Raw genomic sequence first — 26,568 nt, forward strand, 5'->3', positions numbered from 1 at the left:
GGGTGGGAACGGACATCTGTAGAAACTAATGGAAATTCATATAAGTTTGCACTATACTGCCTATAATCGCATATCAGTCCCATATGGAAAAAGTAGGCATTGAGAAAATGGCAGTCGAAGTTACGAAGTGCAATTCTCATGTAAATATTTGAAAAATCATAGTAAATTTATTGATATTTTTTTCAAGTTAAAATCTGTCACAATGAAGCTTGCATGTTCTGTTATATCAACGAAAAATATGGCAATTCGAAAAGCAGAACTTTAACTTGAACTATGGACGATTGAATTTCAGGATGGGACTGATATGCGATTACTTTGCTTGATGGGACAAACTGACTTGATGTTGTTTTCATATTTTTCATGATCTAAGTCCATAGTTTTATCACATAATATGAAAGTAGATGCCAATTGATAGTGGATATCGTTGTTATCTCGAAATTAACGAAAATCCATATGGGACTGATATGCGGTTATAGGCAGTATAAGCAAATCTAGTAAAACAAACCTGTTTTCGTGATGAATATTGCTCACTAAAAGATATATCTTATATGACAGTCATGTATATTTTATTGGAGTCGCTTTTAACGATTTTTGACATTTGTTGATGTTTCGCGTGTAAACAGACATGTAGAAAGTATTGGACAGTCATTTAAGTTTGCACTATAGGAAAACATTTATATCGCATTGGAATAGCTTCCGACAATTTTTGAAGTTTGTAGATTGTTGATAGATCCATGCCAATCATTAGATAGTCATATAGATTTGCCTTTTAAGGAATCCAACAGCAAACATTTGTTTTGGCATGGTTTTTGGGATGAATATCGCTCCCAATAAAATCCATATTATATTATTGTTCTGCAAACATTATTGAAAAAAAAAAATTCAACGATGTTATCGTACACTCATTGAACATGATTGTTAGTCGAACTAAATACTACTTACAACAATGATACTTATAATCTTTACTTGTTATTGGCCCATAAGATAAGGGTTTCCAGAAGAGAGTATTGAAATTGAAAAAAAAAATCTACTGCAATATTCATCAGATCAGAAGATCATAAAAAAGTTACCTATCAGCATTGGAAATGTATCAGATATTCATATAAAATTGTCCTGATAGATTTTCAATCATATCGATTTCATTTGATTTTCTTATAGCGCAAATTTATTAAACTTCCACATAACAGGAAAATGTCATATTGGTTCAGTTTGGAAAGGAATACATACTTGTTTTAATTTAAGTTCAAATGCAATTAATACAAAACAAAATGTGTTGTCAAACTATGAATTGAATTATTTGAGTGTTCTGAGCCATCAATCTTCAGGTGTACAGCTTACAATCGCATAACTGTCCCGTATACATAGAAAATCAAACAAATATGGGACTGATATGCAACAATGGACAATCTATCAACCAAGACACCTCACCGACGCTATCGCAATTCGCCACACCTCATCCCCAAAGCGATTCCCACCTATAATAGAGCATAGATATTCAAGCAGCTATCCCAATGGGGGCATTCTTTCCATTGAAACGCCGACAACCGATCCGTTCCTTGATAGGATCAAAATATATCACCTGCATCTTCTGCAAATATTTCTTCTTTTTTTTTGTGAAAAAATAGCGACAGATCATCTGCGTTAAAATTCACCGCTGTAGCGTTATACACTAGCAACGTGACCGCTTTTGTCTACTTCCTAAATCAGCTAACCTAAAGGATCCTTCCTATTCGAAGGCGGGCAGTCCAAAGAGCTCCGGTTTAAACTCCTCCAGCGAATTCAACACAACGGTGGCGTGCTTCCGTTGTTCTTCCTCTATGTGTGGATCCGGGACCATGACGACCTGCATTCCAGCGGACACTCCCGCCGTCACACCGTTCGGGGCATCCTCAAACACAAGGCACTGTTTGGATTAAGGAGATGAATCGTTATTGAATGAAAATAGGAAATCTAAGCTACAAACCTGTTCCGGTTTCGGATTATCGGGGAAGCGCGATGCGGCCACCAAGAATATATCCGGTGCCGGTTTTCCCTCTTTCACCTCTGCATCTGACGAGCCCATCACTTTGTGGTGGAAGAGATCGAATACTTCTTGGTGCTTTTCGGTTTTCACCTCAACGGAATCCGCTCCGGAACTGGTGGCCACTGCGATGGGAATGTTGTTCTGTTTCAGGTGTTTGATCAGACGTTCGGCACCTATTGATTGCGATAGGGGAAATTGGAAGCAGTCAGTAATTTGGATGCCTACAAGCATCGGTACAAAAGAAAATCATTCTAGCAATAACACAGAGAAAATCAATACTCGTAAAATCAGGACACAGGTTTCCATGTCCCCGATCCAGTACCTCTCATAAGAGGAGCGCCGGCGAGATCCACTAACTGTTTCTCACGGAACTTTTTCAAGAACTCATCCACTGTACAGGACAGCTTCAGGTCATTGACTATGATCGATACGGTTCTCTGCTCGGTCGTACCCATGACCTTCATGCGGGTGGCCCACGGGTAGGTCGAGTTGTACGATTTGATCAGATCCCGTAAAATGTTCTCGTAGATTTTCTCTGTATCTGTGGAAAAGAAGGAGAAAAGAAAAGAAAATCCGATTAGCTCGGTCGGTTCGGTGGCCGCGTCGTACCTGGCATCATTTTGCAGTTTCCCATCAGCTGGTTGATTTTCTCGGTCGAAATTTCAACGTACTCTTCCGGAGTGATCGGCAGATCCAGGGCCTTGACGATGGCAGCGGCGGCCGCTTCCCGCTGCAGGCCCATGATGGTCTGCTTGATTTCCCAGGTGTACACTTTCCCGTACGGTTCGGCGATGCACTGCGTCACTTCCGTGTAGAGGTTCTCGGTGTCTGCCCGGCCGATGGTATGACAGTTGTATAGCGATAACGCGGGGGGGGAGAGATTTGTACAAGCAATACGAATGATGGATGAATGAGGGACAACACTTATATCTTGGAGGAGGGTAATTTGGTTCAGGGCAGATTTTCACGTGCAATTTGCGTGATTCGAATGGCGTATAGGTCCGTTAGGTGCGTCCACTACATAGCAAAATGAAGAAAACCATCTGATAACATCTGAAGGGTGCACATGAATTGATGAGTGCCGGGGTGGTGAATATTAGGTAGGTAACAAGCACACATTGCATATCAAATCGACGATTTTTTTCTAATCTCAAGATAAGGTCCAATTGAATATGAAAATCGTGAGAAAAATAAGGAAGCCTTTAAAGGAAAAAAAAATCACAAGCCAAATTAGAACGAAACTCTACTGCTAAATAATAATCACGATACGACCAGCTTTGTCAGGAAGTTGCGGATTTCTTGATTTTATATTGTTTCGAGTTCGACTGTTTCATTCAGTCCATTAGAATTTTGTAAATTCAATTAAATAGTGTGCGGCACCATTTCGGCATATGTCACTTCTCTTCGGCACACCCCCCTTAAATCAGTTTTCCAACAACCCCGTACAATTTACTTTACAGCGCTCGTAATTTAACTCGTGAAATTGGATGCATCAATGTTATTAATTTATTTAAAGTTAAAGGAACTGGACCGAGTACTCGCGGTTGTCTCGAGGTTAGTGGAGATTTACAATTTTTTGGATGGGAAAAGCGAAGAAGGAGGTTTGAAATGTGGTTTACGATACAAATATTTAATTAATCCTAAAACATGAAATTATATTGCAAACAAACATACAAACTAAACACAAGGTTAATCAAACTTACAATCTAAGGTTAATATTCTTAAAGTAAACATAGATGAGTTTCATAAACTCCAGATCGCGTCTAGCCAAGATATCCCGAACTGGAACATTAGGTTGTCAACCTCGAGCCCGAAGGAAATCATAAAAATGTGATCTGATTCCAAGATACTCCGTACAAGACCAAAGGATGTGATCAGCGTCCTGGTAACCTTGTCCACATTCACAGAGATTGCTGTCTCCCAACCCCACGCGGAACAAGTGAGCGTTTAGACAATAGTGATTGGACATGAGACGAGACATCACGCGTATGAAGTCTCGACCCAAGTCCAACCCTTTGAACCATGCAAACTTCGACACCTTAGGGATAATTGAATGTAGCCATCGTCCCAAGCTCCCGTCACTCCATTGATGTTGCCAGCTAACGAGCGACTGCTGACGATAAATAGAGAAAAATCCACTATAGGCGATTTGTCATAATCACATTCTTCGCCAATAAGGAAATTTCTATCCATTTTCCCCAAAAGTTTTTTAACTTTCTCCGGAAGTATCTTCCAGCTTTCCTTACGGTGTCGTACTGCCTATAATCCCATATCAGTCCCACATGGAGAAAGTAGGCATTGAGAAAATGGCAGTCGAAGTTACGAAGGGCAATTTCCATGTAAATATTTGATAAATAATAGTAAATTAATTGATAATTTGTTCAAGTTAAAATCTGTTGCAATGAAGCTAGCATGTTTTATTATATCAGCGAAAAATATGGCAATTCACAAAAAGCAGACCTTTAACTTGAACTATGGGCGATTGAATTTCATTTTTTTTTTCCTTTGGTTTGTATTCCGTCGATCTTGTTTTCCGTGCTGAGCACCAATGCTACCGACGCCAGGAAGGCAGCTCCCACACCTGGACCCTACCCTATCGACCCATCAACTGAATGAACCGGGCACCAACGGCTTTACTGGGATTGAACCCTGGCCTGCTGGGGTGAGAGGTAATCACGCTTACCACTACACCACCGGCGCCGCTAAATTTCATTTAACTTTGAACATTCTTCTGACATCCTACTTCACGCTTCCCCGAGTATATGATAACAAAAGACTACCAGCTAAAACATGGACACAGCTGGGTGGCGTAGCCTGGGCAATGTTGCCAGTCCGGCAATAGCAAAGTGAAGAGGTGCGACGCGAACACTGGCGCGGTAACCATAGTACGGTGATAGAGGAAATGCTTCACCAAACCCGAGCGTCTGTCCACCATGGAGGTGCGGCTCAAAACGGCGTCTGTTCTCCATGTTAGGAGCGGCTGATCACCGTCCTAGTGCCAGCGTGGGACTCTAAACAGAGCTGTGCACGATGGTCCCCCGGCGAGACAGGGGGTTAGGGCAGGCCCAACAAGCCGCCCTGGAAAAAAAAAATCAAAGTTGCAAATACTGAAGAAAGAAATACGGATCGGAACAATCGGCACAGACCTACGCGACGAAATAAGGGCTACGATTGGAAACTCGGAACATGGAACTGCAAATCGCTCGGCTTCCCGGGTTGCGATAGGTTAATCTATGACGAACTTCAACCACTCAACTTCGAAGTCGTAGCACTGCAGGAACTTTGCTGAACGGGACAAAAGGTATGGAAAAGCGGGCATCGAGCGGCTACTTTCTACCAGAGCTGTGGCACCACCAACGAGCTGGGAACCGGCTTTGTAGTGCTGGGTAAGATGCGCCAACGCGTGATTGGTTGGCAGCCGATCAACGCGAGGATGTGCAAGTTGAGGATTAAGGGCCGTTTCTTCAACTACAGCATCATCAACGTGCACTGCCCATACGAAGGGAGACCCGACGACGAGAAAGAAGCGTTCTATGCGCAGCTGGAGCAGGTGTACGACGGCTGTTCGCAACGGGACGTCAAAATCGTCATCGGCGACATGAACGCTCAGGTAGAACGGGAGCCAATGTATAGACCGGCAATCGGGCCAAACAGCCTGCATGCCGTATCGAACGACAACGGCCAACGATGCGTGAACTTTGCAGCCTCTCGAGGAATGGTAGTTCGAAGTACCTTTTTCCCCCGCAAGGATATGCACAAAGCCACCTGGAGATCACCTGACCAACACGACATTATCAACGTCCGCATGTACCGCAGTGCGAACATAGATTCGGACCACTACCTAGTTGCAGTATGCATGCGCTCAAAACTCTCAATGGTGCATAACACACGTCGAAGTCGAACGCCGCGACCCAACATTGAGCAACTACGGGACGCCGGAGTTGCCCAGGACTACGCGCAGGAGCTGGAAGTTGCACTACCCACGGAAGAGTAGCTTGGCGCAGCTTCTCTTGAAGATGGCTGGAGGGAAATCCGTTCCGCCATAGGTAGTACTGCTGGAGGGAAATCCGTTCCGCCATAGGTAGTACTGCTGCAGCGGCACTAGGTACTGCAATCCCGGACCGAAGAAATGACTGGTTTGACGGCGAATGCAAACTGTTAGTAGAGGAGAAGAATGCAGCACGGGCGAGAATGCTGCAACACCGCACGAGATTGAATGTGGAGCGATACAGACAAACGCGGAACAGACAAAACTCGGTTTTCCGAAGGAAGAAGCGTCAGCAGGAAGACCGAGATCGCGAGGCGATGGAAAATCTGTACACCTCAACGGTGAAGCAGCAGAACACGAAGGTGGCACGGCAACATACCTTGGAGCACGCGCAGAAGACGACAGGCTACCGGCCCCTGATCTTCAAGAAGTTGAGGAGGAAATCGGTCGGCTGAAAAACAACAAAGCAACTGGTGTCTGTCTGTCTGTCTGTCTGTCTGTCTGTCTGTCTGTCTGTCTGTCTGTCTGTCTGTCTGTCTGTCTGTCTGTCTGTCTGTCTGTCTGTCTGTCTGTCTGTCTGTCTGTCTGTCTGTCTGTCTGTCTGTCTGTCTGTCTGTCTGTCTGTCTGTCTGTCTGTCTGTCTGTCTGTCTGTCTGTCTGTCTGTCTGTCTGTCTGTCTGTCTGTCTGTCTGTCTGTCTGTCTGTCTGTCTGTCTGTCTGTCTGTCTGTCTGTCTGTCTGTCTGTCTGTCTGTCTGTCTGTCTGTCTGTCTGTCTGTCTGTCTGTCTGTCTGTCTGTCTGTCTGTCTGTCTGTCTGTCTGTCTGTCTGTCTGTCTGTCTGTCTGTCTGTCTGTCTGTCTGTCTGTCTGTCTGTCTGTCTGTCTGTCTGTCTGTCTGTCTGTCTGTCTGTCTGTCTGTCTGTCTGTCTGTCTGTCTGTCTGTCTGTCTGTCTGTCTGTCTGTCTGTCTGTCTGTCTGTCTGTCTGTCTGTCTGTCTGTCTGTCTGTCTGTCTGTCTGTCTGTCTGTCTGTCTGTCTGTCTGTCTGTCTGTCTGTCTGTCTGTCTGTCTGTCTGTCTGTCTGTCTGTCTGTCTGTCTGTCTGTCTGTCTGTCTGTCTGTCTGTCTGTCTGTCTGTCTGTCTGTCTGTCTGTCTGTCTGTCTGTCTGTCTGTCTGTCTGTCTGTCTGTCTGTCTGTCTGTCTGTCTGTCTGTCTGTCTGTCTGTCTGTCTGTCTGTCTGTCTGTCTGTCTGTCTGTCTGTCTGTCTGTCTGTCTGTCTGTCTGTCTGTCTGTCTGTCTGTCTGTCTGTCTGTCTGTCTGTCTGTCTGTCTGTCTGTCTGTCTGTCTGTCTGTCTGTCTGTCTGTCTGTCTGTCTGTCTGTCTGTCTGTCTGTCTGTCTGTCTGTCTGTCTGTCTGTCTGTCTGTCTGTCTGTCTGTCTGTCTGTCTGTCTGTCTGTCTGTCTGTCTGTCTGTCTGTCTGTCTGTCTGTCTGTCTGTCTGTCTGTCTGTCTGTCTGTCTGTCTGTCTGTCTGTCTGTCTGTCTGTCTGTCTGTCTGTCTGTCTGTCTGTCTGTCTGTCTGTCTGTCTGTCTGTCTGTCTGTCTGTCTGTCTGTCTGTCTGTCTGTCTGTCTGTCTGTCTGTCTGTCTGTCTGTCTGTCTGTCTGTCTGTCTGTCTGTCTGTCTGTCTGTCTGTCTGTCTGTCTGTCTGTCTGTCTGTCTGTCTGTCTGTCTGTCTGTCTGTCTGTCTGTCTGTCTGTCTGTCTGTCTGTCTGTCTGTCTGTCTGTCTGTCTGTCTGTCTGTCTGTCTGTCTGTCTGTCTGTCTGTCTGTCTGTCTGTCTGTCTGTCTGTCTGTCTGTCTGTCTGTCTGTCTGTCTGTCTGTCTGTCTGTCTGTCTGTCTGTCTGTCTGTCTGTCTGTCTGTCTGTCTGTCTGTCTGTCTGTCTGTCTGTCTGTCTGTCTGTCTGTCTGTCTGTCTGTCTGTCTGTCTGTCTGTCTGTCTGTCTGTCTGTCTGTCTGTCTGTCTGTCTGTCTGTCTGTCTGTCTGTCTGTCTGTCTGTCTGTCTGTCTGTCTGTCTGTCTGTCTGTCTGTCTGTCTGTCTGTCTGTCTGTCTGTCTGTCTGTCTGTCTGTCTGTCTGTCTGTCTGTCTGTCTGTCTGTCTGTCTGTCTGTCTGTCTGTCTGTCTGTCTGTCTGTCTGTCTGTCTGTCTGTCTGTCTGTCTGTCTGTCTGTCTGTCTGTCTGTCTGTCTGTCTGTCTGTCTGTCTGTCTGTCTGTCTGTCTGTCTGTCTGTCTGTCTGTCTGTCTGTCTGTCTGTCTGTCTGTCTGTCTGTCTGTCTGTCTGTCTGTCTGTCTGTCTGTCTGTCTGTCTGTCTGTCTGTCTGTCTGTCTGTCTGTCTGTCTGTCTGTCTGTCTGTCTGTCTGTCTGTCTGTCTGTCTGTCTGTCTGTCTGTCTGTCTGTCTGTCTGTCTGTCTGTCTGTCTGACCCTTATAGACTGAACCGATTGGCGTGAAAATTTGTATACAGGGGTTTTTGGGGCCGTGGAAGGTTCTTATGATGGTTCGAGACCCCTCCCCCTTCTGTAAGGGGGGGCTCCCATACAAATGAAACAGAAATTTCTGCATACATAACTCGAGAACTAATCAAGCAAATGGAACCAAATTAGGCATGTGGGGGCGAGTGTGGGGATATAAGGAGATAATCATAGGGGGTAGCCCCTTAGATAATAGGGGGGGGGGTGGCTACGTACAATATAGCATGCTTTTTTTTTAATCGGCGCATAAACGAGCAAGACTGGGCACACTCAGCTAGTTATTAATAAATACGGTGTACGGTGATTAGCAAAATTGTCTTTACAAGCTTTTATAACGCAAGGGGAATATAAATCTCTGAGAATATTTAGCTAGAAAAAGTCAGAGTTAGGGCCAACTCTCCAGAAACGTCCGTTGTTTCCCTTGATACATCAATAGACACGGGTTGAAAAAGGGTGAACAGGAACGGATTGAATTTTCATCGCCTGGTGTTTTGTTGTAGCACAAAAGGATCATTGTTGAATGTGGCCTTTTATTTAGCTGTTCATCCAAGGTCCAAATTGGTTAGTTCAGGTCAGCTTCATTCTATTCTGAAATTTATATGAAGTTGGTCAATTAGCGATCTTCGAAGGGATGCAAGAACCACCACATCTCATTTGTTCATACTGGGATTGTCCAGAATCCCCCTTTAGATTGAGTGGATTGTTTGCAACCCCCCTGAACTGCCATGAATCCCCTTCAATATTGACTGAAATGCTACCTGGGATTGTCCGGAATCTCCCCTGGGATAGTCCATATGCCCTCTTTGGATTGACCGAAGTCCCCTTTGATACTGTTGGGATGCCGCACTGGGATTGTCTGAAATCCACCCTAGGCTTGTTCGGACTCTCTACTGAGACTGTCATAAATCCCCTCTGTGATTGACTGGAATCCTCCCAGGGATTGTACAGAATTCCCCTTGGGACTGTCATGGATCCTCCTTGGGATTGTCCATCAGAATCCGTACTATGCGGTTGCTAATGTTTGCAGTACTCGAACGTCATCGGCATGGCAGTAAAGCAAAAAAGCTATGACTGTTCCGTAAGGTCACCATAAATATCTTCCATCGATTTTGAGGGGGCAGCTTGCAGTTCTTCTCGTACACGTGCAATACGAAAGAGCAATTGCCGAAAGATCGTCCCGGTAAACATTGCAAGCGCATCGTTTAAAATGTTGTCGAAATATTTACGTAAATTTGTTTTGCTTGACAGTATCGGTTGCTATGTGTTGAGCAACGCGAGTTACTCAGAGTTACTCAAAAATAACTTCGATTTTACTCATGATCGGAAGCTGTCTTGCACTCTTGCCTCAAGATATAGACGTATGGTTCGAAATTCATCCGCAGAGATGGCGCTAAAATCAAACTTTTCTCTCTGCCATTTTAGCGACTTGACGTCTTTAGTGAAGCTGTTTATCTTAACAAATAAAAAACAAGTATTCTGAAAATGTCAGGGCCACCATTTATAATTCGAAATTTCCGAAATAATAGACTTCGGATATTTCGAATTATAAATTGTGCTATTTTATTGGCCATTTTCTACCAGCCCGTCAATTTCCGGCAAGCGCTTCCAATAATTTGATATAACGTACACGCAAAATTCAACATATTTGTAGTTTTGTGTCAAGTTCACCTCAATTGATCATAAAAAAACATAGGTGCAATATGCCAAAGTTGGCTAGTTTGTATGAAAATTGGCCTATTGTTCTATTTTAATGGCCATCACTGTAGCAACTTGCAAGAAATTTTGCTTGCAAGATGGACAGTTGCATACAATATATAGAATATTCCATGACATGTCTCATAAATTTACGCGATCTATAATGTAAACTTGTATGATACACTACTTACACAACTATTTTTAACTGTGTAGTAGACGCGTCATTGGAACGGTACTTATGGATATTTTTGGTCGCAATTGAAAATTTAGTCGATTGCTGAATTTATGTATGGGCCCAAATAAGGGGCCCGACATTTCCCCTATCTATTAAAAGCTAATTATGATTAAGTCTTAATAACGCGTCAACTCAGAAGAAGATAAAGTAATCAGTAACAATACCATTAATGTAATCTCAAAACGATTAGTTACTAGATACAAAAAATATAAATTGATATTGTTGAAATAATAATCAACTTATCTTCAATAAATGTTGATAATAATAAGCGACGAAATTATAATAATGATAATAGGGTTAGTGTCCATAAGGGCCCCTAATATTGGACCCTTACATAAATTTCGAAGGAATCTATTTTTTGCCATTTTTTTCGCTAGCAACCAAAAATTTCCAACATTGCCCACAGCGCATTGTTCTAAGAAAAATTGAAGAGCATGAGATTTGTATCGATGGGTCTAATTCTTAGGCCTACCGTGGAGGCACCATATTCGAAGCGGTTCCTAAATCAACGCACTCAATAATGTTCGACTATTTTCTATGTTTATTTTGAAATTTTACTTCTGCAAATATTAGTTCCTGTGCTCTAGGGATGATGGTGTTACAAAGTTTAAAAAAATATCTTGTCAAAATCGAAATGCGATGAAAATTAGACGAGTGCTTCATCACTAGGGACGCGTCAAATATGGTGCTGGCACGGTACATTAGAGCCATTTTGCCTATAATATATTTGATTTCAGGGTAAGTCAGAAAAACTTAGTAAACTAAAATAAATTCTACAAAAATTCAAATCGAAAAAAAAATTTGAATGCATACAGACTGCAACATGATTTGATGATAATATGTTAACATTGTTCATCTAATTTGCGTGTGACCGTTATTTTCTGGTTCACTGTACATCTGTTTTCTGGGTCAACCAGTAAAAAAAATGATGACCTCACTAAGATAATCTCTGTGTATATAAACGTTCAGCAGTTAACATAGGGATAATGTCCATAATTTCGGCATAAATTTAAAACCATTTGTTACTACACTGATCGTTCTACAGAAGCTAAAAAGTGATCTGATGAAATTTGATCAAAAATTAATCTTATTATTGATCTGAGCACTGAACAAAAATATTCCCCTATTCCAGGGAAGAACCATCAGCTATTTTTCGATTCCCGGGTCGTCAAAAATGGCAGGGAAATGGAAGTACTACTAACGATAGCCTAGCCAGTAAGTATTCAGCTCACAACAGCAGATTTACAGATGGAACGTAAAAGTCAATAGGAAGCAGAAGAACGGGATGTTTCTACATTTCGTTCTTTGAATTCTACGAACTTTTCGAGTGGCCCACCACCCGTATCCTGGAAACCACTGATCCACTAGTCTAGTTAGCACTTAATCACCATCCATTACAACACGATCACAATAATTTGCATCATCCACTTCCTCTTCGCCACCGGTACGGACGTACTTATCCTACAACCGCACCAACAACCAACTACAAATCGCGTGCTTTCTTATCAATATGTTTGCTATTTACCTTACGTTGCACACACATAAGAAAAGAAGACGGACCACGCTGTTTGTCACATTTTTATTTTATTTTTTGCGTTCTCACTCGCATCGCACCCAATAACCGCGATGCAACGATGCATCCTCCGATGATGGGTGCACGCGATATGCCAAGGTCAACAGAAACAAGCATGCATCCACTCAGAGTGGGAGGAGTTTTCCATTTTGCACTGGCATGAAATGTATGTAAGTCAGCTGTTGGATCAATAGTTGATTGATTATCGCTGCCGTTTAATACTTCACCGTTTAAAATAAGGAAATATAAGCAAGAAGCTGGGGGAAATGATAGGTCATGCATGAGATTTTCGCTCGAGGAAGGCACTACTGTTCCGTACAATCCACCAGGTGCAATAACGGGAAAATGCAACATAGCCAATTTAAAAGTAAAATTAATCAAACAAAATATCACTTACCAAGCAGCAGCCCATCCATGTCGAAGATGCAGTGCGTAACCTTCCGGAAGTTGCCAGCCATTTTGCTTCCACCCGCGCCGAGAACCGAACTAGTACTGAAGAGTCGACTCATCTTCGCTAGGAGCTGCTACTACTATGAAGTATATAGCCAGATAGGGAGAAGAGTGAAACAAAGTTAGTTGGTAATCACTCACTCACTACACACCCGTAAAGGCATTATTACTGGATGCAGAGTAGGACAACAATGACAAACCGAGCGAATTCGTCATCAAACGTCACCACATTTGTAAATAGCAGCGAGAGAGCGCGCGCACACAGTAGGCCATATGGTTTAGTAGACACGCTGCCGGTGGACGAAGGATCTCTGGCGTCGCCGGTGCCTACGCTGATTTGAATGTTGTTGACTTCCGCCAAGTTCATTGCGACTGAATATAATGGAAGCGCGTGCGTCTCCATTTAAAGGGGCTGATCCGGCGCTGATCGCATGCTGCCCGGACCTTATTTACCTTCTCCGAGTCTATGAGAACGTCGTCATCGTCGTCGATGCACAAATAGGATAATAATATGAAAATGTGGGAATGATTGAGGACAAAAGCATCTGGCCGCTGCCAGTCAATGCTATTCAACAAGCTTGCTTTGTTGCTATACCGTTACTTGCCTTGTTGACACGGGTCGTGGGAATTTGAAACATTGTACCGACCCTCTGAGTAATATGAACACAGTAATATGGATTCGACCCGTTGCCAGGCAAATGAATAATAGTGGGTTGCAAAAAAATCTATTAGATTTCATCATGATAGCTAGTTAAAATTTCAGGATTACTGCTGGAATTTACAATAATTATTGCTTGTAGCAAGTAACCGTACACACTTGATTTGCTAGACTTATCCATAAATACGCTATTTACAAAGAGAACGCATGATAGTTTGTATTTATATACAGTGTACACGGTAAGAAAAAAGTACCCAACGGCCAGTTCACTTTTACCTACTTTTGACTAGTTTGTCTCCTTTTCTCCTTCTAATGTTGTCAAAAACGGAGGAGCAAAACCACCCAACAGGGGTAGTAACGTGTGGGAACCCAACGTTGAGTATAATAATATTTACCTACTGTTGGGTACAACTAACTTACTTTTGCGTTGAAAGCTAGTGGAAAATTCCATACGAATTGCACACAAGTAAATGAAAACTATTTTGACCCGCTTTACCTATTTTTGGGTTCCTGCACTATAGTGCCGAGATGAGTGAAAAGAACTTACTTTTGGGTACTTTTTTCTAACCGTGTATAGTGTTTTGTTGTTTAAACGGTCTGATTTTGGCACGTGCCGTTTATTGGCCTTTTTCGTTGGCAACACCGGAGGAAAAGAAAATTATAATCGAATTTTTCAAACCGACAACATACAAAGTGTGTATTGCCACACTATGTGCAAAAATCGGGGTCAATCTGTCATGATTTGGGGTGGCGCAAAATCGTCAAAGTGTGAATTTTTTTCGTCTGAAAGATCTCCCAAGGGGATAAATGGTATTTCGGAAACCGCACAGCAAAAAAAAAAGTAATATCGATCAATGTAATTCAAGCTAATGTATGAAATAATGATGTAATAGCAAAAAGCAGATACAATAGTACATCAATGGATGTAATTTTGTTCGCAAAATCGATGTACATCGTACAACGTTATATTACACAACCGATGGATTGACCTGGTTGCAGCAGTTTGGATGTAATATTCAACAACTTTTTTTTCTGTGCGACAATTGTTTTTTGATGCCAAATGAACTAAATATTAATGAAACTTCGAGTACTAGTGTTAACTCGTTTTTTTTTGTGATAAATATATTTTTAGGGACTTAGGTTTTCTCCGAAATTTCACGAAAAAAAGTAAGTCCCAGAAAGTCAATTGTTGACAAAAGAGTTTTTTTTACAGATACCTAACACTAGATCTCGACGTTTCATGCATTTTTAGTGATTCGGCATCAACAAAAATGTTCAACTTCCGAAATTTCACCAAGTTTCAGAAAGTCGATTTTTGACAAAATATTTACAGCAGTCTGGTACGCTTTGGACGTTATAATACTTGCAGACCGGTTTGAATGTGTGAGTTTAAATTAGAAGAACATTTGTGATGTATGGGTGCCCAGAGTGTGCATTTCTCGCTGTGCACTTGGATATCTGATTGCAGGCAAAGAGAGTAATAGAGAAAGAGAGCGCAAAAGCCCGCTCTCACTCTCTTGTCAGTTGTGAATCTCTCCGATAGTTGCGCCGGTGCGCCTGTCAAAACTTATGAGCTTCCCCTGGTTCATTCAGATAGTGTTGTTCTGATGAATAAAGAGTTGATTAATTCAAGTTTACCGAGGCCTAGGGGCCTATGAATTTTCTCTAGATTTTGATCTTGTTTTGTATCAAAAAATGTTTTCGGAACTTTTTGACGGATATTCTTTATTACACTTCAGTCGAAAGAGTTAGCCTTGTGATAAAAACGAGAATTAAAGCTAAACATTGCATTAGGCCCTAAGTAACATTGACAGATTATCTCCGACGTCTTTCTCTTTGTATTTCCACGGCCATGTAAAGACATTCCTAGGTATTTTCAGCACACCGATCGATAAAAGAAGCTTTTATCGAGCTTCTAATACGACAAACACAACAAGAAATGGTTATGTGCTCAAGTTATTAACGAAATAGAAAGTCGACGAAGAGAATCGATCAATTTTATTTAGAACCTAATCGAAGACAACAAATCAAGAAGACTGGCAACTCTTCAATTTTCTCATACAAACGCTATGAGACAGGTACAATCGCGTCATCTGCTGCTCAAAGGTAAATGCTTCGAACGAATTTGATAGCAAAGATTACATCCTCAGAAGAAGGGTTTGTGTATTTGCTCATTTGTCTATGCGTTGCTTCCACCTTCACTCAAGTGCAGCGCTACTGTATCTGTCGCTTGGATTCTGGCAAAGTTGCCAGTCTTCTTGATTTGTTGTCTTCGATCTAATGCAATGTTCAGTTGGAATTAGTTAATTTTTGCAATTCCAAAGCAACTAGTGAAAAAAATGCATGAACGGGGGATGTTCCGGTTGCAAAACAATGCTTGGAAATGTGCATGATAGAGGATGCTAGTTTTTTTTTTTGTTAATTACTTTATTTGTACAGGCTCAATCGAATAAACTTTACAGAGCCGAGTTATCATTTTTGTTATACATTATTGATTTCTTATATATTTAAAGTTAAAGGAGCTGGACCGGATACTCGCGGTTGTCTCGAGGTTAGTGGGGATTTACAATTTTTTTTGGATGGGAAAAGGGAAAGGGAGGTTTGAAATGTGGTTTACGATACAAATATTTAATTAATCCTAAAACATGAACTAATTTCTATTCATCTTGAAAACAAACATAAAAAAACCCACACGTACAAAATACAAACTAAACACAAGGTTAATAAAACTTACAATCTAATGTTAATATTCTTAAAGTAAACATATATGAGTTTCATAAACTCCAGATCGCGTCTAGCCAAAATATCCCGAACTGGAACATTAGGTTGTCTACCTCGAGCCCGAAGGGAATCATAAAAATGTGATCTGACTCCACGATACTCCGCACAAGACCAAAGGATGTGATCAGCGTCCTGGTAACCTTGTCCACATTCACAGAGATTGCTGTCCTTCAGCCCAACACGGAACAAGTGAGCGTTTAACGAATAGTGATTGGACATGAGGCGAGACATCATACGAATGAAGTCTCGACCCACATCCAACCCCTTGAACCAAGAACTCTTCGACACCTTAGGGATGATCGAATATAGCCATCGTCCCAAACTCCCTTCACTCCACTTATTCTGCCAGCTGACGAGTGACTGTTGACGATAAATGAAGAAAAATTCATCGTAGGCGATTTGTCGATCGTAAATATCGCCTTCCATAGCGCCCACCTTAGCAAGTGAGTCAGCCATCTCATTGCCCGGAATCGAGCAATGAGATGGGACCCATGCAAAGGTGATGACAAAAGATCTTAAAGATAAAGCACTTAAAAGCTCTCGTATTTTCATGAGAAAATACGAGGAGTGCTTTACCGGCCTCATAGAGCGAATAGCCTCGACAGAGCTGAGACTATCCGTAAAAATAAAATAATGATCTGGTGCAAGTGAGGCGATCGTTTCTAGCGTATAATGTATTGCCGCCAGCTCAGCAACATATACGGAACAAGGAGCTTGAAGCATTCGAGAGGCGCTATGAAATTCGTTAAAAATACCAAAACCAGCGGACGGCTCTATTAGTGATCCATCTGTGAAGAACGATCTTGCGGAATCAACTTGGCCAAACTTTGCAGCGTAAATTGACGGAACAATCATGGAACGATGATGTTCTGGGATCCCATGAATCTCCCGCGTCATAGATAAATCAAAACTAACTGAATTGCCGAAGTCGGAGAAGCATACACGATGAGGATTATGCTGTGAAGGGCTGACATCCTGTGTTATGTACACGTAGTACAATGACATAAAACGAGTTTGAGGGTTCAGCTCAAGAAGCTTTTCAAAGTTTTCGATTACCAGTGGGTTCATAACTTCGCAACGGGTGAGGAGCCTGAGGGACAATTCCGAGAACCGATCCGATAGTGGCAACATGCCCGCCAACACTTCGAGACTCATCGTATGAGTCGAGTGCATGCATCCTAACGCGATACGAAGACAGCGATACTGGATACGTTCCAGTTTGATGATGTGAGTTTTAGCCGCCGACTGGAAACAAAAACTACCGTATTCTAAAACCGATAAAATCGTTGTCCGGTACAACGTTAGAAGATCTTGCGGATGGGCTCCCCACCACGTTCCGGTAATTGTTCGGAGAAAATTGATCCTTTGTTGGCATTTTCGTCTCAGATACTCAATGTGGGATCTCCAGGTGCATTTTGAATCGAACCAGACCCCAAGATATTTGAAGGACATAGAATGAGTGATCGGTTTACCCAAAAGTTGAAGCTTTGGTTGTGCTGGGCTATGCTTCCTAGAAAAAACGACCAACTCAGTTTTCTCCGTGGAGAATTCGATACCTAGCTGAATAGCCCAAGTAGACAAATTGTCTAAGGTATCCTGTAAGGGTCCTTGCAGGTCGACCCCTTTGGGCCCTGTCATAGACACTACGCCGTCATCTGCAAGTTGTCTCAACGTGCAGTTGTCACTTAGACAATTGTCAATTTCTCTGACGTAGAAATTATACAAAAGGGGGCTTAAACATGAGCCCTGGGGGAGACCCATGTAACTAAATCGAGAAGCTGTAGAGTTTCCATGAGAAAAGCTCATATGTTTCTCTGACAGCAAATTGTACAAAAAGTTATTTATTAATGGAGAAAGGCCACAAGCGTGGAGTTTGTCTGAAAGGACTTCAACCGATACTGAATCAAAAGCCCCCTTAATATCCAAGAAGACAGAAGCCATTTGCTCTTTATTAGCAAAAGCCAACTGAATTTCAGTGGAAAGCAACGCGAGACAGTCGTTCGTTCCCTTGCCCCTACGGAATCCAAATTGAGTATCTGAGAGTAGGTGGTTCGTCTCAACCCATTTGTCGAGGCGAAAAAGGATCATTTTCTCCAACAATTTTCGAATGCACGATAACATCGCGATGGGACGATACGAGTTATGATCTGAAGCGGGTTTTCCAGGCTTTTTAATGGCTATAACTCTCACTTGCCTCCAATCATCCGGAACAATATTGAGCTCCAGGAACTGACAAAACAAGTTCAACATGCGCCTCTTAGCGATGTCTGGGAGGTTCTTCAACAAGTTGAACTTGATTCTATCAGCCCCCGGAGCCGAATTGCCGCACGAAAGGAGCGCGAGTGAGAGTTCCAGCATTGAAAAAGGCTGGCTGATCTCGTCTACAGAATTCGTCGTTTCGCGAGGAATCATCTGTGCCGGCACGGAATCAGGACATACTTTTCGCGCGAACTTGAGAATCCAACGATCTGAGTACTCCTCGCTCTCGTTGTTCGAAGACCGGTTACGCATCCTTCGCGCCGCGTTCCAAAGCGTATTCATCGACGTTTCGCGCGATAATCCGTCCACGAATTGCCGCCAGTATCCGCGTTTCTTGGCTTTGATGAGGCTCTTGAGTTCGCGTTCAAGAGCCGAGTACGCTTCGAAATACCCGGGTGTTCCACGTTTCCGGAAAAGCTTAAACGCGTCGGACTTTTTACGATAAACCTCAGTGCATTGGTGGTCCCACCAAGGGGAAGGAGGTTTCCTACGGAAAGACGTTCCAGGAACCGGCCGAGTTTGAGCTCGAAGCGCGCTGTCCAAGATCAGATTGGAGAGGAAGTTATATTCCTCCAACGGTGGAAGCCCTTCTACCGACGACACGGCTTCCTCTATCGCGGTCTTGAACGTTGTCCAATCGATATTACGGGTGAGGTCGTACGCGACGTTAACGGGTTCCGACGGATTGAACCCACTGGCAATCGAAATTTTGATCGGCAAGTGATCACTATCGTGGGGATCCTGGATCACATTCCACGTGCAATCCAACGATAATGAGTTAGAGCAAAGTGTGAGGTCTAATTTACTTCCATTCGAAGATGGTCCAGCCAAACGTGTTACTTCTCCATTGTTAAGAATTGTCATATTGAAGTTATCACAGAGGTCATATATCAAAGTAGAACGGTTGTCATCATACAGTTCCCCCCAGCCTGTACCGTGGGAATTGAAATCTCCCATGATCAACCGTGGAGCAGGAAGTACCGAACATATATCTGAAAGTTGTTTTCGATTAACAACGGCTCTAGGAGGAATATAAACAGAAGCAATACAAAGGCTCTTACCTTTAAAAATAGCCTGACATGCGACAACTTCAATACCTGTAAATTGTGGAAGATTCACTCTATAGAAAGAATGGCACTTTTTGATCCCCAAAAGTACCCCTCCTCCACGCGAATCCTCACGATCCAGTCGAATAATGTTAAAATCATAAAAAGGAAGATCTATATCTGAAGAGAGCCATGTTTCACAAAGAGCAAATGCATCACAATGATTATTGTGAACTAAAAACTTAAAAGAGTCTAATTTAGGAATAAGACTTCGACAATTCCACTGTAGAATTGTGATCAAATCCCCGACCTCGTTTGGAAAATTATCCATCGAAGGAAATGATTGCTGCAATGAGGGGCCACTTCAATGTCAATTGCTTCAAGAGGGTCTTCACAGTAGGAAGCATTGCCAGAACAATGCTTTTGAGAGGATCAGGTACTTGAGAATATCGTCCACAATTTTATCAAATGAGAACAACCCAGATGAAGAAGGGGCTTCTGTTCTTAAAAATGGGACATCAGGGGTTTTGGATGTCCCCGGGAGAGGTGGAAAATCCTGGGTATAGTCAGTTCTTCTGAATCCAGGAGGAGTAGAAACTTCCTTTTTTCCACCACTCCTTGATTTGGGCAAGCTGATTTGGGGTTCTTCATTCTCAACTTTCCGCGAACGGATGCGTTTTCGTTTCCGTGCTGAAAAACAGAAAGAAGTTCCCTCCTCAGCCAAGTCAGAGTCAGTCTCGTCATCTGACAAAAGAGAAAAGGGATTTTTGTCGTTGGTCGATGGCGTGGCCGTCTTCAGCATTTCTGCAAAAGACTGCCGGGAACGTTCCTTAAGTGAGCGTTGTAATTTCTCCCCGCGTTGTTTGTACACCGGGCATGACGAGATACCATGAGGAGTTCCCTTACATTACACGCATTTTGGTGCGGTAGCTGCACAGGTGTCATCCCCATACTTCTCTCCGCATTTGGAACAGCGTGCCTTGCTGCCACAGTGGGAGGCCGTATGTCCCAACTGCTTACAGTTTTGGCAGTTCATGACCCGGGGAACGAACAAACGCACAGGTAGTCGAAGTTTTCCCAGCTCGATGTAGTGAGGAAGGGCTGAACCAGAAAAGGTCACACGGAACGAGTCTGTGGGGGTAAAACTCTTTTTACCCTCGCTGACAGATACTGAGCCCAGTTTTTGGACATCCAGTATCTTCACCGGAGGAAGCAAACGGTTCTTGAAACGGCCAACCGCCTGCTTCTCCAAGATCTCGGGGGTCAGACTCGCTTCGGTGACCACACCTTCGATCTCCACATCACGAGCTGGGATGTAAACTCTGTACTCGAGCGTGAAGAGCTGGGAGGCAGCAATCTCGTTAGCCTGCTTCAGGTTAGAGACGGAGACACGAAGTTTATTGTGCCTAACCTTCGTGATTTCAGTCACGGCCGAGTATCGCTTCGTCAGATCATTAGTAATTTGCATTACATTCAAAGGTTTGTTTCTGGGCTGAAAGTAGACAACCCATGGGCCAGTCGAGTCATCTGGATAGGCTCGCGATCGGGGGTTTATCTGAGCCTGTCCTTTGCCAGACTGAGACGATGAACCAGGGAGAGATGACGTACGTTTTCGACCCTTCTTGCCATCGCGTGGCAAAGGGGTGTCATCGACAAAACGTCCATTTCGTCTTGCGACAAAATGTCCATTTTGCCGTACTAGTGGGAGCGAAAAACGCTCTACCACTGAAACGATAATCACTCGGACACAATACACAAAAAAAAAACTACAAACACAGAACACAAACTTAAAATTTAACTGTGGGTGAAAGAGAGAAACAAGAACAAAAACTTATCTGATAATCCTATACTACTACCACCGAGCGTTTAAACGGCAGCAGCGGAGCGACGCGCAGCGTGGATGATCTTCGATCAGCGTGTGCGGGCGGTCTTCGTTGGTGTGTGCTTATGTGAGGGTCGGCACTCAGCTGAACACACGATGATAGATGAGCGGTGTAAATGCGGAGGCAGATGCTGACACTCGATGACGATGATCCGTGTGCAGGTATGCGTTACCACGCACCGATGGTGCGCAAAATGGTTGGCGAATTGGCAATCGTAAAAACAATTTTCCTTCCGATGATGCCGAAAACACACTTTCTTCTCAGAAAAAAAACTCACTTTTAGTTAATTATTTAGCTGGGAACTCTAAGCGAGAAAAAACTGACAATTTAAATCAAGCGAATAGCGAGAAAACTTCCAAAATAGCGGAGCGCGAACTAAGTCGACCGTACTTCTTGCTAGGACGCAGTGGAATGAGAGGATGCTAGTGTGCATGCAAAATAAGCTTGACTATATTTTTTGAAGAATTTTCATCTAAGCGTTATGTCTGTTTGTCTGTGGTTCCGCGTTAAGCATCTCCAACTACACCGTTTAAAAAATTCATGTAAATTTCTGCGAGATATAGCGCACATAAAATTAACGCTAGATTTGGCGTAAATTTACACGATATTTCGTCTAAATTTAAGCGCAATATCGCTTAAATTAGAAATATTGTATGCAAGCTGGTAAACGATTTCATAAAAAACATGATTAGTTAAAGAACTAAAGAAAGTCCAGAACTATGGAGAAGTTTAAAGATCCTAAAGGGTAAGTTCTGAGTACGTCAGGGCAGTTCCATAAACTTCCAGATTACAGAACTTCATGATAGTTGCAATAATTACAAAAAAAAACATTTCAGGAACTTTACAGGATCTTCAAAAAAAAAAATTGTGGTAAGTTTAAAGATCTTTGCTTTCTTTGTGCGAGAGCTTCTAGAAAGTTCTGATAACTTCAGGGCAGTTCTATGAACAACCGAAATAATGTATAAATTTAAGTGAAATTCCTAAACATTCATGAACATTTTGAGGATTTAAATAGAAAATGGCAGGAACTTTACAGATGTTCTAAATAAAATGCCCAGAAAAGGTCAAGGAAGTTGGTAGTGCTAACAGAAAAAAATCGCGAAATCTTTAATGAAGTTCCGAAAATTTCAAGAAGATTTTGAAAACATTATGTTAGTTTCATTAACATAGCTCTTTTTTTTTAATTGCGAGAGCCTTCAAGAAGTTCTGACAATTGAATGTTAATTCCATGAATTTAAAGGAAGTTCCGAAAACATCAGAGTAGTTAAGAGAACTTAAAGGACGTCCAGAACCAGAACCACGGGGAAGTTTTAAGATCGGATTTCAAGAAGCAATCAAAACCTTCCAAAACTTCAATTGAGTTCAAATATTTTAAGGAAAGTAACGTGAACTTTGAGGCAGTTCAGAAAATTTCAAAGTAGTTCAATGAATTCCAGGAAAGTTCTGGTAGCATCAGATATATAAATTAGCGATAAATATCAAGGAGTCTCAAAAATTAAAGATATTCCAGAGATCATCAGAGAAGTTAAAAAAAAACTTGTGAAAAAATCCGGAAACTTCACAGAAGCTCGGATAGACTTCAGCGAAGTCCACAGAACTTGAGAAAAACTTGAATACTTTAAAGAAATTCCAAGAATCTCAGACAACTTAGGTCCAGAGTCCCAATAACTTCAGGACAGCATGTCGGGTATGTTGAAAGATAAGGGTTGGTTTTGATTAATTCATGACAGCTCTATTAATTCCAGGAAAATTTCGAGAAACTTTGAGAGTTCCTGGAATTATAGGAACGTCCATACAACTCCTGAGAAATTTTGAAAACTTCATATATTTTTTGGGAACTTTAAACAGGTCCAGACATTTTCAGGGACAATCTTCAGGGACAATAATCTTCAGGGAAAATCTTCAGGTGATGAACTTCATGCGAATTGCGCGAGCTTCCGGGTAGCTTCAAGAACATCAGAGATGGAATTTCCGAAAACTGCATCCCTGAGATCCTCAGGATTCCCTGATCATCGAGTTAGGGAGAACATCGAGTTTTGGAGGTAAATGTTATAAATGTATGGGGAACGTGGCCAAAGTAGCCTGGATTTCTATCGAGTATATCGAGTTAGAGTGAGATCGAGTTAGGGAGAGTTGACTGTATACAAAAATTACATCAGTTCTAAAAGAACACAAAAATTGGTCACGGATCAAAAGTATAAAAAATTGTATTTGATTCAATATCTTTAAAACGAAGCGTCAAAACAGAGTGGTATTTGGGGCAAAGTTTCAAGTTTTGAAGGATAGTATAGAACGATATAAAAGGGTTATTAGAAGAGCGCGGGTAAAAGGTACTTAAAAAAATCTGTAGTGTTAAGGCCCAAGCGCAATGAAAGCGGAAGCGGAAAAGCCCAATCTGAGTAAGCCTACTAGTCCGATTGAAAACTAGTTAGAACCAAATCAACATTGGTTAGGCTTCTTGATGTCATTTTTGACAACTGCCAAACTTTCCGTTTCCGTTCCGCTTCCGTTCACATTGCGTTTGGGCCTTTGGAATCAATTGGGATCTTTTACATTTGATTTTTTTCGAGAAATCAGACATAGAAAAAAAAACTACAAGGGACAGCCCTATAGGGTTGCACGTAATGGTGACGTAGGACTACGTGGTCTTATATAATAAATCTTATTTGTTAATTGCAGCAGAAGCTTGTGTTTTGTGTAGGAATAGGAATTTGAGTGAGGTTCTCTCTGTTTATACTCTTTAGTATGACGCGCTCGACATAGATGGCCCACAGCGACTCACGAACAGCTACTGATTTCTATCAATAGACGAGTGCACGGATGGAATGAGTTCACTCTCTCTACAAAAAGTGACACAGCAGCGGGGCCCTGTTTACTAAAAATGAACACATGAATAATACTCACGTAACATTTGAAACGTGCCTATCAACTTTAGTTCACAAAACTTGTAGAGCCTTTTTCGCGCGAACCGAATACACCCACGCAAACCAACAACACCATCGGGTAGGGAAAATTCTCCCCTTTCCTATAGTGCTCTTGGTTTGCGTGGGCGTACTTCGGTTCTCGTGAAAAGGACCTAGAAAATTGTTTACAAAAGTTGATGGGCCCTTTTCAAATGTTACGCGAGCATTATTCATGTGTTCATTTATAGTTAACAGAGCCCCGCTTTTGTGTCAATTTTGCTTCAGTAGATGAACAAAAGTTCACCCGTCTCTCACTCGTCTATAGCGGTGTGGCTTCTTCCTCCTTCTATGGATGCTCATGCTGCTTGCAGGCAGTCTTTCGTTGAGTACTGGAGAACACCACCACTCACCACGCAGTGATTGAATAAACACCGTTTGGTGAGACCGGATGGAATTCACCTTTGAAATCTGTATTAGGGAAATCGCTTTTAGCAGGCAATCGGTTATTATTTTAATTATCATAGCAATTATCAATTATCATTCAATAGTGACATTTGGAAAAAGAATAAAGTCTTAAATTTAGCAGATGCGTAGCAATATTTTTGATCGATTGGTGATAAAATAATTGAAATTGGTCCAGGGGCAGCTGAATTATTAACGTTCAAAATCTATCATAATTTTGTTCCATGCTCCATTTTTGGTTTTCACAAAGTATACCCCCATAAAGAAATCACAGACGTAGTCCTATGTTGAAAAATTGATATCTCTTAGCTTAGCTTAACTTTAAAATCCCAGACGTAAATAAATATTGAGAATCCAAAAACTTGCCCACCTCGATTTTGAAACCTTACGCATGATTTAATCAATTATGCGTCGTTATCATAATTTTCCAAGAGCACAGCAAACCCTCACTATGTCGCCGTATACAAGCCTGTATGAAGTTTGAGCAAATTTAAATAAAACGCCTCCTTTTAGTACCCTTCTTGAAACTGCTTTTCATCATAAATCATCATAAAACAAATTGGCTGAAATTTTGACCATATCCGTTCTCAAAACTATCTGACTAGAATAAATTCAAGTGTCCGGACTGGGCAGGCCCGTCGGAGTGGAAAACAACCATGCTTCTAACGCTAAATTTCACGAGTTCAAATGTAATCCCCATTTGAAAACTCAAATTAAGTCGCTATATAAAAAAGAAATCTTCCGGACTTCAAAACATTGTTAAACATCTTGGAAATGGATGACGTTCCAAGGAGAGTCCCAAGTCATTCTGAGCAGAATTCCGAAAAAAAAACTTCGAGAAGAATTCAAAGAGTACAAAATTTTGAGGATAATCAACATGTTCAAATAATCAAACAATTCAAAACTGACTTCCTCTAACACATATCCCATCTGTCCTTTCTGGCAACGCTTGTCACGGTCTTGTTTTAAACTCAAATGAAGGATTATTGCGGATTTTGCATTGGAATGACAACAACCTCCATAGGTGGGGAATGAAGTAAACAGACAACAAAAACTTGTCTCACCCGCTTGCAATGTTTTACATGAAAATAAAGAACAACCTTGCGACCAGCAGGATAAATCGGACATTAACTACTAGTCATACGAGCGGACCATTACTAGAGACGGGGCCATCAACGCCTCATACACAATCAATTAATCAGCATTCACAACGACACAAGGGAATTTGCACCAATTCCGATTTCGCTTACATAACAAAACACTGGCTGAGAGGCAAGTGTGGGATCAACTCTTTTGAAGCAATTACCTCTTGCTGCTGGATTCTTCCGAAATATAACAATACAATAGTGCTCCAGAGACGACAGTCAGTTTTTGCAATAAGCGTTGAATTGCTCGGGAATACTATTTAGATGTATGTACCACTCGAAGTTGTTAACACACGGAGGCACACACCTCGTCGCCAATTTTTACACAGACGCAGGCGAAACTGTGTTGACCGGGAAAAATGACAGACGTGCAAAGAAGACAACAACATTGTTTGTCGCTTTTTGTCAAACTCATTTGACGTTTTGCCTGATGGATGCATGGATCGTTTTTCTCCTAGGGTGGCTCTTCGTCAACAATTGATTGAGGAATTCTCTTCAAATTATCAATTATTTACTTATGGGAGAACTGCCATTAAGCACCCCTGGGATAAAATGCCCACTCATAGGAAAACAGCGATAACTTTTCCTCAGATGCATTTTCCGGGTAACGGATTGTGTTTGTTTTCAACTGGAGGTTTCACAAATAATTCTTGATCATAAAGTCATATGTTGACCTATTGATTTCTTTAAAAAATAGCATTTCGTGCAAAACATGACACAGTTGTTAAAATCATCGACTGCAAATTAAGCTTATAACAGCATATCACAAAACATTTAACGAATTCACTTTTCGTACATTTTTTAGATGTTTCACCATAGAGGTAACTCTAAGACCACTGGGTCCCGAAGAAAATCATTATTAATTTTGGCTCACTCAGTACCAGAACAACGGTCCCAAGCAGTCCCAAGCTATTTCACTCACCCCTGCATGTTCTGCATGA

At 42.1% G+C, this 26,568-nt stretch overlaps 2 protein-coding genes across 3 annotated transcripts in view; one reads left to right on the forward strand and one right to left on the reverse strand.

Annotated features, from left to right (window-relative positions):
* LOC135698958 (serine proteinase stubble) overlaps window positions 1-26,568 on the forward strand; it is a 667,696-nt gene that overhangs the window by 131,055 nt on the left and 510,073 nt on the right. The window lies entirely within an intron of this gene.
* On the reverse strand, window positions 1,553-25,925 carry LOC135698948 (probable pseudouridine-5'-phosphatase). Of its 2 annotated transcripts, none has more exons than XM_065219097.1 (5): window positions 25,789-25,925; window positions 12,438-12,570; window positions 2,346-2,564; window positions 1,964-2,196; window positions 1,553-1,903 (listed from the first exon to the last, which is right to left on the reverse strand). In XM_065219097.1, the coding sequence occupies exons 2-5, from the start codon at window positions 12,547-12,549 to the stop codon at window positions 1,727-1,729; spliced, it is 741 nt and encodes a 246-aa protein (XP_065075169.1). In that variant the 5' UTR covers window positions 12,550-12,570; window positions 25,789-25,925; the 3' UTR covers window positions 1,553-1,726. The 2 variants fall into 2 exon arrangements, with proteins under 2 accessions (XP_065075169.1, XP_065075168.1); XM_065219096.1 differs by lacking the exon at window positions 2,346-2,564 and adding an exon at window positions 2,633-2,851 and having other exon boundaries at window positions 25,789-25,919.

The sequence above is a fragment of the Ochlerotatus camptorhynchus genome, unplaced genomic scaffold (genome assembly GCF_037179485.1).
Source record: "Ochlerotatus camptorhynchus isolate MF236.1 unplaced genomic scaffold, CSIRO-AGI_Acam_v1.1 ptg000099l, whole genome shotgun sequence".
Classification (NCBI taxonomy): Eukaryota; Metazoa; Arthropoda; class Insecta; order Diptera; family Culicidae; genus Ochlerotatus; species Ochlerotatus camptorhynchus.